At 46.4% G+C, this 18,480-nt stretch overlaps 3 protein-coding genes across 3 annotated transcripts; 1 reads left to right on the forward strand and 2 right to left on the reverse strand.

Moving 5' to 3' along the window:
- Positions 1 to 441: 441 nt before the first annotated feature.
- LOC131261322 (rabankyrin-5) lies at positions 442 to 16,872 on the forward strand. Its single transcript, XM_058263326.1, has 7 exons — positions 442 to 574; positions 974 to 1,294; positions 1,379 to 1,794; positions 12,345 to 12,479; positions 12,592 to 12,830; positions 14,197 to 16,353; positions 16,424 to 16,872. The coding sequence occupies exons 1-7, from the start codon at positions 571 to 573 to the stop codon at positions 16,557 to 16,559; spliced, it is 3,408 nt and encodes a 1,135-aa protein (XP_058119309.1). The 5' UTR covers positions 442 to 570; the 3' UTR covers positions 16,560 to 16,872.
- LOC131261323 (uncharacterized) lies at positions 1,867 to 10,006 on the reverse strand. Its single transcript, XM_058263327.1, has 3 exons — positions 8,571 to 10,006; positions 2,382 to 2,614; positions 1,867 to 2,311 (listed from the first exon to the last, which is right to left on the reverse strand). Exons 1-3 carry the CDS (start codon positions 8,653 to 8,655, stop codon positions 2,096 to 2,098), a joined length of 534 nt encoding a protein of 177 aa, XP_058119310.1. The 5' UTR covers positions 8,656 to 10,006; the 3' UTR covers positions 1,867 to 2,095.
- Positions 16,873 to 16,944: 72 nt separating the features above from the next.
- On the reverse strand, positions 16,945 to 17,856 carry LOC131261324 (cytochrome b-c1 complex subunit 6, mitochondrial). Its single transcript, XM_058263328.1, has 3 exons — positions 17,782 to 17,856; positions 17,480 to 17,618; positions 16,945 to 17,399 (listed from the first exon to the last, which is right to left on the reverse strand). The coding sequence occupies exons 2-3, from the start codon at positions 17,567 to 17,569 to the stop codon at positions 17,226 to 17,228; spliced, it is 264 nt and encodes an 87-aa protein (XP_058119311.1). The 5' UTR covers positions 17,570 to 17,618; positions 17,782 to 17,856; the 3' UTR covers positions 16,945 to 17,225.
- Between the last annotated feature and the right edge of the window lie 624 nt (positions 17,857 to 18,480).

The raw sequence follows: 18,480 nt of genomic DNA on the forward strand, positions 1-18,480 counted from the left end.
CTACGGAAAGTGCAGCACGAAGTCCAGCGGAACTACACGACAGCAGCAAAAAATTTGAATTTCTGTCAGCCGGGTAATCAAATCTGATTTGACAACGTTATCCATTGGATCCTTTAAAATCCGTCAAGGGATTCGAGTCTTTGGGTCTTCTGAATCCAGGTTCTGCCAACACTAGCAAATGACAGAAAAATCACAACACAGATCAGATCAGAACAGCTCGATGTTATCCGCGCGTTAAAACAAATTGCTCTGCTTAGCCAGGCCTTTTTGTGCAGGAAAAACTCCGTTAACAAGTGTAGCCAGTGGAAAGCCATCTTTTGTGGTTTTCGTTGGTAGTCTGCCTCATTCCTCCACAACATTCAACAACTAAGCGCAACAACAACAACTAAGCGCCAAACAACTGTGTGTGGTTTGGAGAAAAAAGTGTAGTCATGTCCGCCGTGCTGTGAACCGGGTGCCCAATTTCGCATTTGTTTCTTTGATTACTTCATTTTAATCCAGCCAATCGCTAGCCCTGCGCTTCCCCGGAATTAGCTACGTGTAGAGAAAATCGTGAATCGCAGACACACGATGGGTAAGAATCTTCTAGGAAGATGTGGTCCGTCGGACGAAAGACGATTGTCCAGCGTAGATAGGTGATGACAGGAATTTGTTGTCGCCGGTTCTGTGTCGTATTTCCATGTCCAATGCAAGATGCAAGCAGAAATGCAGTGTGTATTGTGCGTCTGAAACCACACCTTATTCCCTGCTGAGGATGTGGCAGACAAGGACAGATGGATGGATAAAGTGTGCTGGAAAACAAGCATGACGGAAAGGGCGTTTTTTGTGTTGCTATCCAATTAACTGATCTTTGGTGTTATCAGTTCTTCTTGCCAGGACAGCAGCGCTCCATGCGGTCGCTCCGCATATTAAGTTGGACGTTTGCAATCGTTACAAGTCATTTGATTATGTTTTTTTAATGTTTTCTTTTTAGCGGCCACGAGTGAAACAGTAAAACTGGAAAAACACCTCAAACTGCTTAAGGAAGAGTACACCAAGCTACAGAAAAACTACGCTGAACTGGAGCGTAAATATAGCAAGGCGGCCGCAGCAAGCGAAGAGCATGATCTTACCGGGGAGTTCAGCAGTTTCATATCCCGCCTGGTGATGACCGTTGCCACTCTCTATGGCAGGACGACATACTCCGATATTACGATCAAACTAAAGGACAAATCCATGCCGGCACACAAGTTTGTGCTGAATGCACGAAGCGAAGAGTGGCGCGAGGAGGTGATACTTGACAAGGCTGAGCTAGGTAAGACCGACTCGAGATATTCGCTCGATGAACTGTGGGGGTATTTATTTGCTGACAGACTATTAACACCGATCCCTTTTTTAGACTGGTCCGATATGGATGCAGACGTAGGATATTCACTGCTTCGCTGGATTTACACCGACGTTGTTGACCTGCAGCACGACTCACTGGCGCTGGAGCTACTGAAAACATCCCACCGTTTCAAGCTGCCCGGTCTGATGGGGCTGTGCGAGCGGGCTCTCGTGTCGTCCGTATCGGTGCGCTCCTGCGTGCGATTCTACTGCGTCGCGGAGGACGTCGGTGCGTCCAACCTACTCGAATACTGTTCTGGACTGATTTCCACGCACTGGGACGACCTAACGCCGCAAGACTTCGAGCACATGTCCAGCCCGTTGCTGTACAAAATGCTCAAAAGCAAAACCAAACATCCGCTACACGCCGCCGTGCGGTTGCTCCGGGAGGACGTCGTATTTTTGTGTCTCGTCGAAAACAATGCTTCGGTGAGTGAAACGCATGTTCTTTGTTTTATCATAATTCTTGCTTTTTTTATATATTTCTACACAAAAGCCACATGTTGGTTAGCTTAAAAATAAGCAATTAACAATACAACAATCCACTTTGTTCGTGACGCGTGCATTTAGAATGGAGGAAGCGTTTTCTGAAGTGTGCCGTACCGTTTGAGGGCAGCACTTCGATATCACATTGCGATCAGATGTTGAAACCTGTTGACCAGTTTGCTCTACCCCGGCCTCACTTGGGGGTGGGCGGTTTCCACTTCGAAGCGGGCGCTGACATTATCCTCTAATGCTCTATGTTTCGAATGTACTTCATGACGTTGAATACAAATATAACGGCCATCGCGTCCGTGTGGTAGCTGCCTCGCTCTGCAGCTTTCGTGGCCGAATTGCATAGGGCCCCCCGGCAGAAGCAGTATGTTGAGTCATCCAGCGTCTGACAGCCTTCCTCGTACGGTTCTTCAATATTGTGCTCCGGAGTCCAGGCACCAGATTTATAGACCTAAATGGAATGGAACAAACCGCCCATGATTATTTTTGTACGAGTTCGTCCACAAGCGGCGAATCTTTACCTGTTCCGTGTTTTTCTGTTGGGCACAGCCTCGGCTCACGGTTTCCTGCTCTCCTTTGAGAAGTTGCAGCTTGAAAATGCGCTTCATGCACATCGTTGACCAGGGGCAGTCCACTTGGTAAAGGTCCGACTCGTCAAACTTCGAACACAGTTGTGTTTTGGTGTTGTTCTGATGTCGACTTGGAGGCGCCACGGTGCACTGGTAACATTTTATCGCCGCAACGCCTTGATGATCTGGAAAAAAGGCAAAAGGAAACGGAAAAGAAAAGAGATTAATGGGACGATACAACATATAACGAACGCTTAATTTATTACAAAAGGTAGCATAAAAGCAACACCTCATCGGTTACGTTATGTGTGCGATGGGATGAGTTTTAAGATGAATTTGCATTTCGGGCATAATTTTTAACTGCCACACACAAAAGTGAAAGCCACAGTGACTTTCACTTAAAAGAGACTCAATAACTGGTTAGCGAAAATTTTGGCGAAAGCTTGTGCAAGGGCATTCAGATTACGATATTGGTAAAGGTTTATTTTTTTCCTACAATTTTATCATTTCGTCAACGTTGCGTTGAAGAAAACGTTTTGGGCAGCAAGTTCGTAAATAAGAAAACGAAAATGTGTTCATGATACGAACTTAATTCATTTTAAAATATGTGTTCAAACTGGTGTATTTTATTTTTATCCCCATCGATGTTTGCACAAACCTTCGACTAATTTTTTAAATTTACATTGCTATTTGATTCACACTTCAATGAAGACTGAAAAGCCAAAATAACACAGCCGATACACGATCATACTGTCCTTCTATTTTATCGATCAAATGATGAGCCTCTTATTTTTAAATTGTTTGGTAGGAAGGGGACTCTCTATTAGCTTTGAAATGTGATTTGAACCTTAACATACGGTTTAGAAGAAATTCCCCTCAAAATTCTGAGTTTAGAAACAACCGAGAATGCCGTCGTCAAACAGTTCCTCATCGGATTGCTGTGCGGTTCCATGGGGACCGGAGAATCGGAGAAAAATGATACAGAATCATTTCTCCGTATGGATAAAATATATATTAAAAGAATCTACCGCATGCCGGCAGGCTGCAGTAGCATTTCAATGAATGCCAGTTGCATTTCGCTCGATTGCAGCTGAATGCCCAGCTGATGACTGGCGTGGAAGGGTCGAACCAACGGAAGCCAAGGGAAGTGGAGATCCGATAATATCAACATTTCCGCCCGGAGCACGCACAGAGCTCTTCGTTCAGTTAAGCGCGCCACACGAGTGCTCCATGATGGCCTTCTCACGATGATGATTCATTGACGGAGGGAAAAAATCAACTTCTAAGGCAGAATAACTCGTGTATGGTGCCTGGGTACGGGTCTTTGAAGTGCACTGGATCACAATCGACCATGCACAAAGATATTCGCCTCCACGAACCAGTCCCGGAACGTTTCCGGTCGTGCGTGAAAGAAGTTGAACTCGCTCCTCTGCCTTTGTGTGTCTGGCCCCGGGTTACCCTGGTACCGGCCAACGGTTCCGATGTTAAAGTGCAATCGAGGATAAAGCAATAACCCAAAGCACAACGTCACGCAGCCAGACAGGCGTCACCAGGGATGGCATGTGGTGACGACAGAGGCGTTTTGATATAGGTGCTCCGAGAGAAAAAAGGCACTTCTCCGCTCTCGTTCGCCCACTTGACGAACGTTTGGTGGAAGGATTGGCCCATCAGGCCTCCATCCTGGTCTTCCTTCGTGAATGGGCAGCCCTGGAACGCTGTGGCGGTCTCATCCATCGATTACACAGGCGGCACACTTCCCAGATACATATTGTGACTAATGATTCGAAAGCAAAATATGATGGCTATAATATCGAATGGTTTCCCGTTGGCGGGCGGTCGCTTCCCACCACAAGGGTGACCGATTTGGTAGTGTTGTGTCCGCCGCAGGAAATGGAGCTCGATAATGATGCGTGTCTCTTGTGAATTAATGTGCACCGCGTGCACGTTGTAGTTGGTCGCCTTTTGCACGAATAATTGGATACGATATCGGTTTTTATTTTTCGCCAGTTCACCAAATGGTTGGGTTAAAAATGAGTCAAAAATTAAAACCATTTGTCTATGCTTCACAATCGGCTTCGAAACGCAAACGTTTATCAATATGGATTCCCAACGTGCATGCTCGCAAAAGAACCTACCATAACAAACCACATCTCAACGGAAAACCCCAGGCAAGCGGGTACGGGGCCGTAAACATTGATCTAGGTCGGCCAGTAGTTTCGCAGCTTGCGGCCACTTGATCTTGTTGCTGGTGGGCAAATTTCTATTTAAAGAACATCACCCTAGCGCAAGAACGCACTCGAAACGCTGCATTCAGCAGCCTGTGGCCGTAAATGGCGGTTTGTGAGCGCTAAAAAGCCAAAGTGGTAATGCATTATGGGACAACGCACGAATAAACACACGGCCAGGGACGATAGAATAAAATTGTGAACTAAACAGGTTTCATAGAACGCCGTATGTGGCTCGTTACGTTCTACTTTTAAATGCTTCGTTCTGTCTTGGGAGCACGGAACGCGTGTCCACTTGCGTTTCGAAAAGTAACGCTCAAAGCGCAATCGATGGCTGAACAGGAAGGTGTGAAATGATTTTAATCAAGCTAATGAAACACACTGTATCACCGATAGCTTTCCTTGCGGTTGTCACTCAGAAAGGGCCGCACCCTGTGGTCGACATGTGGGGCCGACATCGGTGTGACACAGTAGTGGTATTGGTTGCACAAACACACACACCGCCCGCGGTCATCGCAAACGGGCAAACGACCCCGAGCTGCCCAAGCAGGTTATGACCCATTTCCCTAATTGTCCCAGATGAAGTGTGCCAAACAAATCGGACACAAATAGCGGTACGGGTGGAGGGAGGGGTCTCGTGGGACAAACCTTTGTCAGACTTCGTTTTTTTTTTCTTATCAAGAACAGAATGTACTCGACGGGAGAAACTTGATAAAACGGTGCTAACCAACGTCGGTCGGAAGTTCAGCATCCCACCGTCCCTTCATGCCGCCAAGGGCCGCCTTTCTTAACTTCATCCTGTTAGCATCATTAATACCATCTTGGTCGTTGTTGTTATTGTTGAACGTCTTGTCGATCCAAACGGGGGGAGGATGGAATGTCTTTGTACGGTGGCGACTCTTAGCTTTAGACCACCAGCACCACCACCACCAATTGGGTACAATCAACGCTTTCCTGTCCGGACACTTGCGCCTTTTTGATCCCCGACGGTCCCGTCCACCTTGAACACAGCACAGCACAGTCCCCAGCAGGACTAGAAAGTCATCCTTCCGTGATCGTCGTTGCGTTCGCTGAAAACCTGTTCTAGTTCGGTCCTGTGTGGAACTAGTTCTCGTGCAGTCGGTCAGATTGTTTGTTGCAAACAAAAAATACCTATATTAAATCACGCACTGCAGCTAAGCCCCAACGAAGTCTAGTCTAATGAGGGTTTTTTTCCAAGGAAAGGATCCCAGCACCGTTTAAAGGTTATCAGCGACCAAGCGTTGAAAACACCACAGCCAACGCAGAACTCGTAATCAACAACTTGGAATGTGTTATAAGGAAGTGTTTCGTCCGTGCCTTTATTTTCCTTTGTTTAAGAGAACATTCTACTAAAGGATCTGGTTTCATGTCTTAAAACAATGTTCTTTGTCGTCTTTCGTCAAATAATTTCGTTTTGCTTTAGCTTTACATTTGATATTTAAAAGAAAATCGCTTAGCTTGATTCAAACCAAGAGATATTGTTGTTAGTCACGATTGAGTCACATTAGCTGCTTTCCTTTATGGAATCACATCTTCCCACGGAGTTTGCGATATTTGGTTCTGGCATGATCCATCCCGTTCAGTAACGCACACCGTGGTGGGTGAGAAGGTTGTGACTCATTGGGAATTAACAGTGACTTTCAAACAATGTCGAGAGCTTCTGGTTGGGAAGCGTAATAGGAAGATTTTGAAGAATCAAACTACCTTATGCTTCCTGTTTGAAACAATGCGTAAACCAATGTAAAAGCTTGAAACAAGGAAAAGATTAGTTCACATGAAAATTAACAGAACTCGATCAGAAGGTTAGCTACAGCTTCGATGCCAATCTTTATACATATTAATGATTTCAAACGCGTTACGCCTCTACTAATGTGGTTCTTGGAACGCCCGATCACATCACATTTAAAAGTCAATTCCTTCGATCGCGACACTAACCGGCAATGACATTGTGCTTTCAAATTCATCGTTTCCTTCCGGCAAGCAGTAATCTATTCGCACAGGTGTTTGCATAACTAAGGGGAAATCTATTACCGCCGGTCAACGGATTGCAAACGGCATCAACCCCATTCTGGCAAATGATTTCTTTGGCAATGAAATCTTCTCTGCCCGAGCCGTCCGTTATACTGTGTTCATTAGAAAAACAAACAAATGGTGAAAAGTCTTCGCTCAAACTTTTGGACCCCACCAAATGTGTGGTGCCCACCGATACAACGTGTGAGCTGTATGTTTGTTTGTTTCCCGTACAGTGATCGGACCTCTGCGTGGCATCGACATATCAAATCTTTTGGGCGCTCTCACAGTGGTCACACTAGACTTCCGACGAAGCCCGATTCGAAAGCCGCCACATTTCCTTCACAGCTCGGCCAATGGCGACCGCAACGAGCCAGAACGAAAATGTTATATTTATCTGGCCCACCCATCTGGTGTGGTGAACTTGAACTAGCCCCGTTTTGTCGCGTGAAGTATCCATAAAAGTCCGGCCGGAGTCATGTTCGACCACTAATTACTTTTGTATAAAACTTCCTTCCCAACATGATCATTTATGTGATACATGGTCTTATGGAAAATATAGTATGGAACTGGTATGATTATTTTTTTCTTTGAAACGTCTTTTTGCTACGTCGCATCATTCAGAACTAATCTAACGTGGAAGTGTTTAAAAGTGAGTCACTAGCTATAAAGAAAATGATGCTTCGTTTGTGAACGATCGCTGGTCCAATTGAAAGGCACTTCTAACCTTGTGAAGTTGTCTAGTAGAATAATCATGTCGAATGGGAAACGGAAATGAAGATAGTAGTCCTGAATCGACATTTTTTCCTCATCTTATATTTGAACCCAATCGAAAAATTCAAACATTGTAAATCAAAGTTTGAATGAAACCGAAGGAAGCCAAATTACAAATTTACTTATTTCATTTTGCCTTTAGGGAATTTTCGTAAAAAAGATATAAGGCGTGAACAATTGTCCAATTTTGAATCGACAAAATGGTTTAATGAAAGTGAACCCAACATATTTTCAAGGCGTATCATTTGCTAAATCTTTTCTTACTTCACCAACACCAGGGTTTTTTTTGTCTCGAATCGGGAGGAATACAAATGGCGGGACTATCAGGACCATACTGTTCGGCAGTCTGCGGTTTGTCCCTATCGCAACTGACCGACGTCTGGTCGTCGACAGCTATCGGCATCCCGCGTATGGATAAACATTGGCAGAACTGCATACAAAAACGGAACCGAAGCAACTGAGATTGTAAACACTCGAACTCGATGGCAACAGTCACAATCTGGAAACATATGCCCGCCAGGGGAAACCGGGAATTTGCACGTGTCAGAAGCGTTTCGGCAACACAAAACCCAACATCAGGCATCCTCCCGCCGGACCAGGGATGACGGGAGAAAACGTCCCAGCCGGAAATATGTACATATCATTAATCGCATTCCCTTGGTGTGTGTTTGTGTTCACCAATGAATGGCGTTCCGTCTTCGGCACTGTTTATCACGATGGCCTCACGGAGAGCCATTTTTTGTTTAGATATTCGCACCGTTCCTAGTGAACGATTCAGACATTCCACCGTAGCATTCCACAAAACCCAGCCCGGCCATGAACCAATGTCAATGATCTCATTAGATAGCGAAGATGAGGGAGAGAGGTTCACGTACGAGATGCAAGTTTGATTGCCAACGGTTGGCAAGGGGATTGATTCTCTTTTGGTTTGATTTCACCACACTCTTAAAGACGTAAGGTAGAATTGTTGTTGTTGGATCAACGTTGGCTGATTCTAGTCGATAAAAACTCCATCCCAAACCTTGAACTAGCAGCCAGCCAGACCTCGCGGTGTGAAGGAAAACCCCCGTCTTGTAACGGTATTGAGGAAAGCGAAGGGAAAGATAATTACCTGCAATAAATATTAGAAGTAACGCTACTGCGGACACAACCATCGTACTGCTGAACCTCCCCATCGGATCGGAGCGACACATCATCGTCGTGGGACGGCGGGACACGTGGAATGGTGGATGGCGGTGAAATGGTGCACCAGTATGAAACGGGAAGGCTTAACCTTTCGGGCAGGCAAGCAAAATACAGTTGGCGCCCAACTTGAGGAGTGCTTTGGAAAGCGAGCAAACCTGCTAGCCGCTCAATCTGGCCATTCGCTGGAACCGACGGTGCTGCACAACGATGATGCGGCCAAACTGCAGCCGTTGGCCGTTTACGTCTTTCGCCTTCTGGCAAACCGGTAAAACAATGACGCGCACTGTCGTTCGCCCGTCGAGAGTACTTGGCCTCGGTCTCGGCGGATCCCGTTTTCTTCTCGACGAACACGAAATTTCTTCTGCCTTGTCGACGCGAACCGAGCACCACGAACGATTCGGTGCAGAAATCTACCTCTGGATGGATGGTTGGAATGGTGAATGGGATGGTACAGGAATGAGCAGTCGCGCTGTGTGTTCCGTTTTCTTTCTCCGCAGCGCAAATCTAGCGCTGGAACAGTCGAAATTCGATGGGCAATCTCAACAGCAGACGGCAACGAAATTCAACGAACATCTCAGCAAAGGTCAACACGGAATTGACTTCGCCAAAATTTTGGCTACAAACAACGGCAACAAAACTCCCCGGCGGGAGAAGACGTATAATAAATTTTCCAAGGCACACATATACACACACACAAGCGCACACTGTCCGGCGGGCGGAAGCAATCGGGGAAATGGGAAGTGTTGCCGCCCGAAAACAAGGTCACGGCCACCGGTCGCCGGCGTTGTTGTTGTTGTCGTTGCCGTTGGTGTTGGAAGTGACGGCAGCAGCATAAAAGTGGACATATGTCGCCACACGGTTCCGCGACATCCACTTGGGATATTTTTTTTTTTTGTATTTCTTTATTTTTAGAACACTCGCTATGCTTTTCGCACCCCAAAAAACACCAGACCAAACTCTCGACGATGAACGAAAGGAAACAGGGGGGGACAAAAAACGCCAATTAAATGGTGGCACTAAATTCCAGTCGCCGGCGATCGTGATGCCATCATGAGCGAAAGTGGTGTTGGTCGAGTATTGGCCTCGTTTAAAGCGACGATCGATCGATTTGCCTAATCGCTACGAGGTTCATCCACCAACCGATTTGATACCCTTTGTTTTTTAGGTCACATGCAATCACCGCCTCTCGGCCGCTATCGGACCACCAGCACCAGCTCGGTATTTGTTGCGTGTTATTTGCGATAAGCGCGTGCCTTGAAAATACACCCGAATCGGCGTATAACGCACCGCACGCACCGTTGCCTCGTGGGACCACACTCGATCGACCAGAGCCCCTGCTCTTCTTTCGTGGACGATGTTCAATCCAACCGCCGCAACAGTCTACCGTAAACTGAATCATCGGCTCGCACATCAGCTTGGCCGGCCGGTCGTATCCGACCGAGCCTAGGACCGGAGAGCAGTGCAGTACGGTTTGTTGTGGTATGGTGGTGCGCGAGGAGGGGAGGATTTGTTTGGCACCGGTCGGGCATGCCACCGACCGGTCGCATCGGTGCCTTCCATCACGAATCCAAGCCGCTCGCAACCGAGAGAACGGGCTTGTTTCATCTCGAGAGAATAGATATTGACCGCGAGATGGAGAGCGCGAGAAGCGAGCACCATAAAAAGAAAAACGGGTTGAAACCGTGGATAGAAAGGAACCATTGTATAGGCCAACCCTTCAGGCCGGTTGGCGAAAGCTTTCAAGAAAGAGTAACGAGGTCGGCCAGAGAGCGAACGGACGGAAAACAAAAAGCAAAACAATACACGAGAGGCGATAGTGTAACGAACGCATATAAATTCGTCCGCACGATTGAGGAAATGGGAGGAAGGTTGGTCGGGGCGAGTCAGAAACCCCTGGTTAAGTTCAGCCGAGTCCCGCGTCTTCGTACCGCGCCCGCCCGAAGTGCATTGCACTCGCAACCGACCGGCAAGTGATGCTGTACGTGGTCGGTTTGGTCGGTTCTCGGTTATTATGCTTTGGTGCCTTCTGTTTTTCCTTCCGGAAAAGATGCTGCCTCTGGTCGACTTATCTGGTTGTGCTCTGGTCCCTATCTTACCCTTGACCTGTGCACCAGCAGTCAGGCTAGACGTTGCCAGCAAAAGAGCGGTATGGTTTCGTAGTAATTTACGTGAAAGCTTTGTTTTCGCTCCCTTGTTTTCGTCATCTCCTTCTCCGGATGAGTGCATTTACGAAGCAGTTTAACCCTTTAAAGCACGCGATTTTAAAACAGGACCAAGAAACATCTCATTTTTAAACTCCAACCCCCACTAAATACTTAGAGGAAAATAGAGAATTTAATATGTTAAAATTCATTAACAGTTAACAAAAAAATTGTTTTCCAACCACCCTTTTTTAACATTTCTACAGCCTTTCAAATGATTTAAATGGAAAACATTCTTAAAAATTTATTCTATAATACGACAACGGAAATGTGAGCTATATTTTTGCAATGAATGCGATATTTTAAAAAGGATAAAACCTTAAAAATTAATTTATGGTTCCATAAATTGCAACTATCAGACATTTATGAAATGAAAATTGGAGGAACCTAATTCTATTGTGATACTCATTCGTGGAAAAATCATTCTTAGTATAATTTATTTTAAAAAATTAAAAGGAAATTTATCGCTTCTTTTCATTTTTTATGTTCCATTTAACGTGGTTTGTGTAGAATTTTTGTTTCCTCTATTTGGTATATGCTCTTTTGCTTCCGGACCATATTCCAGTTTTTATGCAAATCGTACCTGTCCTATCGGTTGCGAAAATATCGAAAACGCCAAAATAATGGATGCTATTTCTTATAATATATTCAAACAACCAACCCGTTTCGGCGACGGAAAACGTTGGCAAACTTGCAGTTCTGCAGCTAGCCAAATTTGCATGGAAGGTGAAGGTCTTTCGCTAACTTGTTCAAAATGACGCGTTGCAGCTTATGGCCGATGAAAATAGATTTGAGTGAAATGCACAAACAAAAATGAAATACTATTCAATGGTGTACTTTTTACATGTTATTTGAAATTGGTACATCCAGTTAGTATCTGCTTTGCAGTACAAGAATCGTTCGACTTTCTTCCCGATTGCTAACGTGCTGGGGTTCCATTTAGTCGTGAGACGTGTCTCTGGTGGATACACCAGTGGAAGTGCTTACGCTTGATAGCCCTACATCCACGCATCGAGCAAATGAAGTGGTACTTGTGAAGTGTTTAATCATCAATCAAATTTGGTAAACACGCTGATACCATACAAATCGCACTCAATGGGGAGTCTTTCTTTGACGCCCCAACTCGAGCTTTGGTACACCAAAAGGGTGACACATTTTCAGCGTTACGGGGTGGGTAATGCAACGTGCGTGCATGCCGAATCATGGAGTCTCTTTGAAACCCGAATACAATGAACGGAAGGTAACGAAATGGAAACGCATTTGTATCTTAAACCATCTAACAACAGTTGATTGAATTTAAAGTGAGACTGGTGTATGGCGTGTTCGAAATTAAGCTATGCTAAATTGTTCAATTTTCAAAAGTATAAAACACAGGAAAACGATAAATCCATTAGTCCAGAAAATAATATAGATACCTCTTCCACAACATGGGAATCTTTTAGTATAACGGTTGGTAAATTAAAACACACACAACTCTCCATTCTCTTATGTACTTCCAGCTACCGGAAATTGTAAACAGCCTTTCACCTCAAGGCCAGCTTCCTCTGGGCCTCGCGCTGATGGGCCGCAGTACGACGATCGCACAGACCTTACTGGAGACGGGTGGGGCTGACATTAATGCCTTTACATCGGAGGTAAGAAATTATAAAGCTGTAGCTATTTGTAGCGAGAAAAATGACACTTTTCTAAGAAAAATTGTCATTAATACTAAAATTTGTTTCATTTTTATTTGTCTACACTTTACAGGGCAATACGCTGCTTATCGATGCGATTAAACGTGGCGACAGTTTTACGGCACAGTTTCTGCTAGAGAAGGGGTGCAACGTGGATCTGGTCACGCGAGATACGTCCGACACGGCCCTGCACCTGGTCTGCACGTACTCGGAGCGCAGTACCGACCTGGAAACGCACCGGGAAATGCTCAACATTGGCCGGCAGCTGCTGGCCCAACAGGCCGATCCCAACATGCAAAACAGCAAGGGCTTGTAAGGACATTAATGTGTTGGATGAAGTATTCCATTGGTTTTTTGTTGTCCTTCGAAGCCAATCGACTGTTGCAAACAACTTCTTCTTCTTCTTCTTCTTTTTGACGTAACAAGACGACAAAACGATGACGTGACCTTCACGGACACAACTTCTATCGGGTGTATTGATGATATTTAACCGGTTAAACTTCTCCGATGATCCGATCTTTGGGCATGCATCATTGTGGTTGGGTAACGACTCGGCCAGGACTTTTGTATAAAAATGCCCATCAAGTTTTCTCGACTATTTGGTAACATTCCAGGCACCAAAGAAAGGGATAATTAGGCCATTTTTTCTCTGCCTACCGTTACGGTCTCTGTTGCACTTTGGGGTCCTGAAGAACGGTCCGTGGCCGGAACTAAGCTTCCAAATAATTTTTTAGCCTTTCCCCATAAGTGACAAAATACTAAAAAATACACATCGGCTGATTTCGTCGGAGACGAAGGGTCTCACAACATTAAATTTGTTCACTAGTCGATTTAACATGCGAACAAATAGTCAAGGCTTATTGTTTTGATCACAAAGGATTCAATTTCAATGATAACACTGTGAAACTTTGTTTGACCAGAAAAGAAATGCTACTCTTGATGATACTTTCAAAAGAAAGTTGCTAGTGGTTTTGATTTTTCCCCGAAAAATTGTTAAAATTTGTTATTTGTGCAAACAAAGTGAATTCATGATACACCTTTTACCACCGTTTAGCGCGATGGCCAAGGCTATTAGTAACTCCATCCAACCTATTAATACGATCGCCGCAGTTATTAAGATAACGCAAGCGTCGCTTAGCGACTCCGTCCAAAGCATTACACCTTTTACCACCGTTTAGCGCGATGGCCAAGGCTATTAGTAACTCCGACCAACCTATTCATACGATCGCCGGAGCTATTGAGATAACGCAAGCGTCATTTAGCGACTACATAAAACATTAAGAAGATAGCAGACCCTTCTAAGACAATGGGAGCACGCTTATTGCGTTGGCCGCATCTATTAGGCCGTTCGTCGCACCTTTTAGCGGCAGTCATTTTTCTGAACCTGTTGTGAGCACTTTTGTTCAAAGAGTTGAGTGTAGAGGTGGATGTTTCATTTCCTGGTTTGAATTTTTCGGTATGTATCAATATTTGTGAATATTTTTTGTTTAGCTTCTTTTAAATTTCAAGAGAAATTATGTTGAATGATTCTAAATGAAAATATTAATCGCGCTAAACGGTGCTAAAAGGTGTAAATGTAGTTCGAGCTGGATATTCTTCGCATTTCCTGACAACTATCACTCACTCTTACTACAAATATATTTTTACAATTTTTGTTTACATATTTTTCTCTCTCCAGTACTCCACTGCATGTTGCCATTATGTCGCAGCATGTGGAAATGATTGACGAACTGCTGAACGAAACCACCGTCCCCCACGTGGACACGAACGTGCGTACGAAGGACGAAAAGTGTGCCTTACAGCTGGCACTAGTGCCACCGCATACCGACGGACCCCCGTTCGAGCTGGCCCGCCGTCTGCTGGAGCGCGGTGCGCGCACGAACGTCCTCCATCCGGAATCGGGCGACAGTTTGTTGCATATCCTCGCCAAGCAACAGCTGGAAGATGCAGCCGTCTTTCTCACCGATCACTGCAACCTCAGCCATATCAATCGGGCCGGTTCGACGGTACTGCACGTCGCTGCCTCACAGGGCTTGGCAAATCTAGCGCGTGCCCTGCTAGAGAAGGGCGCACCACCGAACGTGCAGTCCAGCGTGACGGAGCTCAAGTGTGCGCTGCATTGCGCCGTCGAGGAGAACCATTTGAGCGTTGTCGAGGCGTTTATCGAGTACAAGGAGGAGAACCCGGACACGGTGGATTTCAATCTGAAAAATGCATTCGGTGACTCACCGCTCAGCCTTGCCCTTAGCTTGGGTTTCAACGAACTCGTACCGCTGCTGATCAAGGGCGGAGCCGATTTGAACGCTCGCAACGGCCAGGATATGACGTTGCTTCATCAAGCCATCCTAAAGGAGGACTCGAAGACGGCCGTCTTTCTGCTGAGTCAGGGTGCCGATATGAACGCACTGACGGCGGACCAAGAGTCCCCGCTGCAGCTGGCCATTCACTGTCGGCTGGTGGACGTGGTGGATGCCCTGTGCTCCCGGGGTGTCTCGCTAAGTGCACCGGACAATAAGGGCGACTGTCCGTTGTGGAGTGCGCTCGAGTCGGAGCAGTTCGAGATAGCCTCCGTGCTGGTACGGCACGGCGTCGACACGGACTGTTGGGGCCCAGGGCCGGATGGTTGCTTGCAGACTATCCTGCATCGTGCGATCGACGAGAATAAGGAACAGGCGGCCATGTTTCTCATCAAAAGTGGCTGCGATCTGGACTCGCCGCGGCAACCGGGTCCCCAGGGGCAGGGTGGCGACGAGGCGAAGGATAAGGCATCACCGCTGCATCTCTGCTGCCAGTGGGGCCTACGGAACGTTCTGCACACCCTGATCGACCATGGAGCGAACGTGAATGCGATCGATTGCGATCTGAAAACGCCTTTGCACGTGGCGATTGAGAACCAGCACGAGGAAATAATAGGCATTCTGTTGTGTCACCCAGGCATCGATCTAAAGATACGGGACAAAACGGGCAACACACCGTTTGCGGCCGCGCTGCAGGTGCGCAATAACAAGGCCGCCCAAAACATCCTCGAGCGGCTACCGAATGCGGCCGAACAGATCGATCAGCGGGGGCGCAACTTCCTGCACCTAGCGATCATGCGTGACGATCTCGAGTCGGTGCTGTTCCTGCTATCCATCCATGTGGACGTAAACTCGCGCGTCCATGATGTAAACCAAACGCCACCGCTGCACCTGGCGGCGGCCTCCGAGAAGGAGATGCTCATCCGGAACCTCATCCTAGCCGGGGCGCGACTGAACGACCGAGACGCGACGCAGAAAACGGCCCTCCACGTGGCAGCCGAGCGGGGAACGGTGGCGGCCGTATCGGCACTGCTACAGAACGGTGCCGATTTTGATGCAGTGGATGGAGACGGTAACAATGCTCTACACATTGCCGTCCGCGAGGGACACATCGGGGTCGTGCGCGAACTGCTGACGGAATCGGAGCTCAACGCGGAAGCTGTCAACCTGAAGGGGCGCAATCCACTGCATGAGCTGTGCCGCTGCGGGAAGGACAACACATCGGCCGCCATCCTGGAGCTGTTCATCGAGTGTATGCCAAACTATCCGATCAACAATCCGGACGTGCAGGGCAACACGCCCCTGCTGTTGGCGTACATGCGGGGCCAGGCGCAGCTGTGCCGTATACTGGTGAAAAAAGGTGCCTGCCTGGGAGCCGAGAACAAGGAGGGCTTGACGATATTCAACTTTAAGCTAGCCACCAACCAACTGCTGCACCGTTTGCTGGACGAACTGCCGCAGGAATCACCCTGGGCTTCATCGGAGCTGTGCCAGGAGTGTGGCACCAAGTTCACGCTTACCATGCGAAAACATCACTGGTATGGACTGTGTTTCGCTCGGCGAACTCTTGGGGTAGATGGTAAGATAATTGTTTCTTTCCATTTACAGCCGCCACTGTGGGCGCATCCTTTGCAGCCGGTGTTCGAACAACGATGTGCCAATCATCAAGTTTGGCATCAACAAACCGGTGCGCGTGTGCTCGGTCTGCTTCGAGGTACTCCAGATCGGCAGCGGTGGAGTGTAAGAACAATTTTTCGAACAAATATGGACCTCCTCGTTTCACTTGGACCATTCACGTGCACGTGCATATGATCTGAGCTTCTGCAGGAAGTGTGGCACGCGAGATAATATCCTGTGGACGACGCAGCCCCGGGCACGACATACCCGCCCGTACGCCTCGTCCCACATCTCAGAGCATTATTTTTTTTCTTTTCTTCTATCGATTCAATATTTTATGAAGTTTTTCGTTATTCGTAAAGAGACGGTTATTTATATACATAATAACACACACAAACTGGAACAAACATCAAAATATAACGACACGTACAATTAATGCAGCTTCGCAGTGAAATTGCTTCCTCAGAAAGAATCGAATGATTATGAAATACGATTCAACACGCGTGCTTATATTTTAACGTCGGCAACTAATGCGAGAGGGCGTTAGTTTTCAAAACTCAATTTTATTCACTAATTCCAACATACTGGAACACAAAACCAAATTCGATGAGGCGTTCTGTTTTTGGTGGAGTAAACTTTATAAGCTGTTGTTTGTTGGTACTTGCCGTGCCATAGGCAAATTTACATCTTGGGTCGTTTGCTGGCAGACCGGGTGGTGTAGCTAAACCAACTAGTACCCCTAGGGATAACGCCTCATTGCAAAATTGCCCTATGTCCTTCTCGGTACATCCATTTACTTAAGCTTTGAGAACAGGGACTTCGTTACGCAGTGATCCAGTTCGTGCAGGTAATCGAACAGTTCTTCGACACAGGTCTCGGTCGTTTGGGAACGGCTGCCTACACGATCATTGCAGGCCTGGTATTTTTCCCACAGCTGGGTAGTATGTCCTTGCTGGGCGCACTTTTCCTGCAAAGAACAAACGGAAGAGTTTGATCACAACGCCTGACGTTGTTGGGCAGCCGACAATGTTTCAAAAAAGCACTTACCCGCAGCACCGTCTGTGGGTCGACTATATCTTCCTCCTCCTGAGCCTTTACGGATGGAAAGAAGGACGAGAACCATTTCCTAGCAGCCATGGTCGGTCGATTGGTAGCGTGCGGGTCACTACGATGTCACCGAGAGAAGCTGTAATAACATAGAGGGAAAACTCACGTAAGCTAACGAATGATCTGGATTGTTGCAACGCAAATTATAGGCTAGTTGAACGGCATGGCAGGGGCTTGCATATTTTTAAATCAGCAAGGACATTCTACCGAACAATTTGCTAAAATTTAACAAAAGTAGTTACAGTCTGGTGATGATATAACTCGTTGACTTTTCTGGTTACCAGAACAGACAGGCCTCGCCGTTTTGGCAGAAGAGCGACCAGTGAAAATACTGCAGAGATCCCTATGAAAAACATTGCACGTTGTTAAGTTACGGGATTTCAGTCTGTGAACAAGGTTTCTGAAGCTTGTTGGCGCGCTGCAGCTTTGTTCTAGTGGTGGGTACATCGAATCCCCAAATCCGAATCCCAATCCACCAAACAGTAGCGATACGATAGAAACCATTCAGTGCTAGTCTGGAAATTGTTTATTCTAATCTCAATCCCCATCACAACTGAAAACTCGCTTTTTCCGCAATAAAAACATGCCACACATTTTCGATGTGAGCTTCACCGTTGTTAGCAGTTCTGTTGATCATAAAAATATACTATCGTAAGGAAACGTTCCTGGTTGACAGAAATTTAAATTTTTGCTGCTATCATGTAGTTCCAGCAAGAATCCTAGCAATCTGCCATGGAAAAAATTGCTGTAACTACATGAGCTGCAAAAAATTTGAATTTTTGTCAACCGGGATGTTCCTCGCAGGCATTGAAAAGCGGTTACAGTTATTTTTGTATATAACATTGTCTATGAAGATTATGAATGTAGAGTGATAGTTTTATTCAAAATCCGGTAAAAATGTAAATCAGGTGCTGATTTGAATAATTGTCACTCCGTATTCG

This window comes from Anopheles coustani, chromosome 3 (assembly GCF_943734705.1).
Source record: "Anopheles coustani chromosome 3, idAnoCousDA_361_x.2, whole genome shotgun sequence".
Classification (NCBI taxonomy): domain Eukaryota; kingdom Metazoa; phylum Arthropoda; class Insecta; order Diptera; family Culicidae; genus Anopheles; species Anopheles coustani.

What these genes read in the sequence shown, in the direction of transcription:
- LOC131261323 (XM_058263327.1), bottom strand. Translation starts at nt 8,655, where the DNA reads ATGATGTGTCGCTCCGATCCGATGGGGAGGTTCAGCAGTACGATGGTT. An exon ending in ACTTCTAATATTTATTGCAG is followed by an intron (nt 2,615 to 8,570) that starts GTAATTATCTTT and finishes CCTTTTTTCCAG; the next exon opens with ATCATCAAGGCGTTGCGGCG. An exon ending in AACAGAAAAACACGGAACAG is followed by an intron (nt 2,312 to 2,381) that starts GTAAAGATTCGC and finishes CATTCCATTTAG; the next exon opens with GTCTATAAATCTGGTGCCTG.
- LOC131261322 (XM_058263326.1), top strand. An exon ending in ACTTGACAAGGCTGAGCTAG is followed by an intron (nt 1,295 to 1,378) that starts GTAAGACCGACT and finishes TCCCTTTTTTAG; the next exon opens with ACTGGTCCGATATGGATGCA. An exon ending in ACCATGCGAAAACATCACTG is followed by an intron (nt 16,354 to 16,423) that starts GTATGGACTGTG and finishes TTCCATTTACAG; the next exon opens with CCGCCACTGTGGGCGCATCC.
- LOC131261324 (XM_058263328.1), bottom strand. Translation starts at nt 17,569, where the DNA reads ATGGCTGCTAGGAAATGGTTCTCGTCCTTCTTTCCATCCGTAAAGGCT. An exon ending in ACCCACAGACGGTGCTGCGG is followed by an intron (nt 17,400 to 17,479) that starts GTAAGTGCTTTT and finishes TGTTCTTTGCAG; the next exon opens with GAAAAGTGCGCCCAGCAAGG.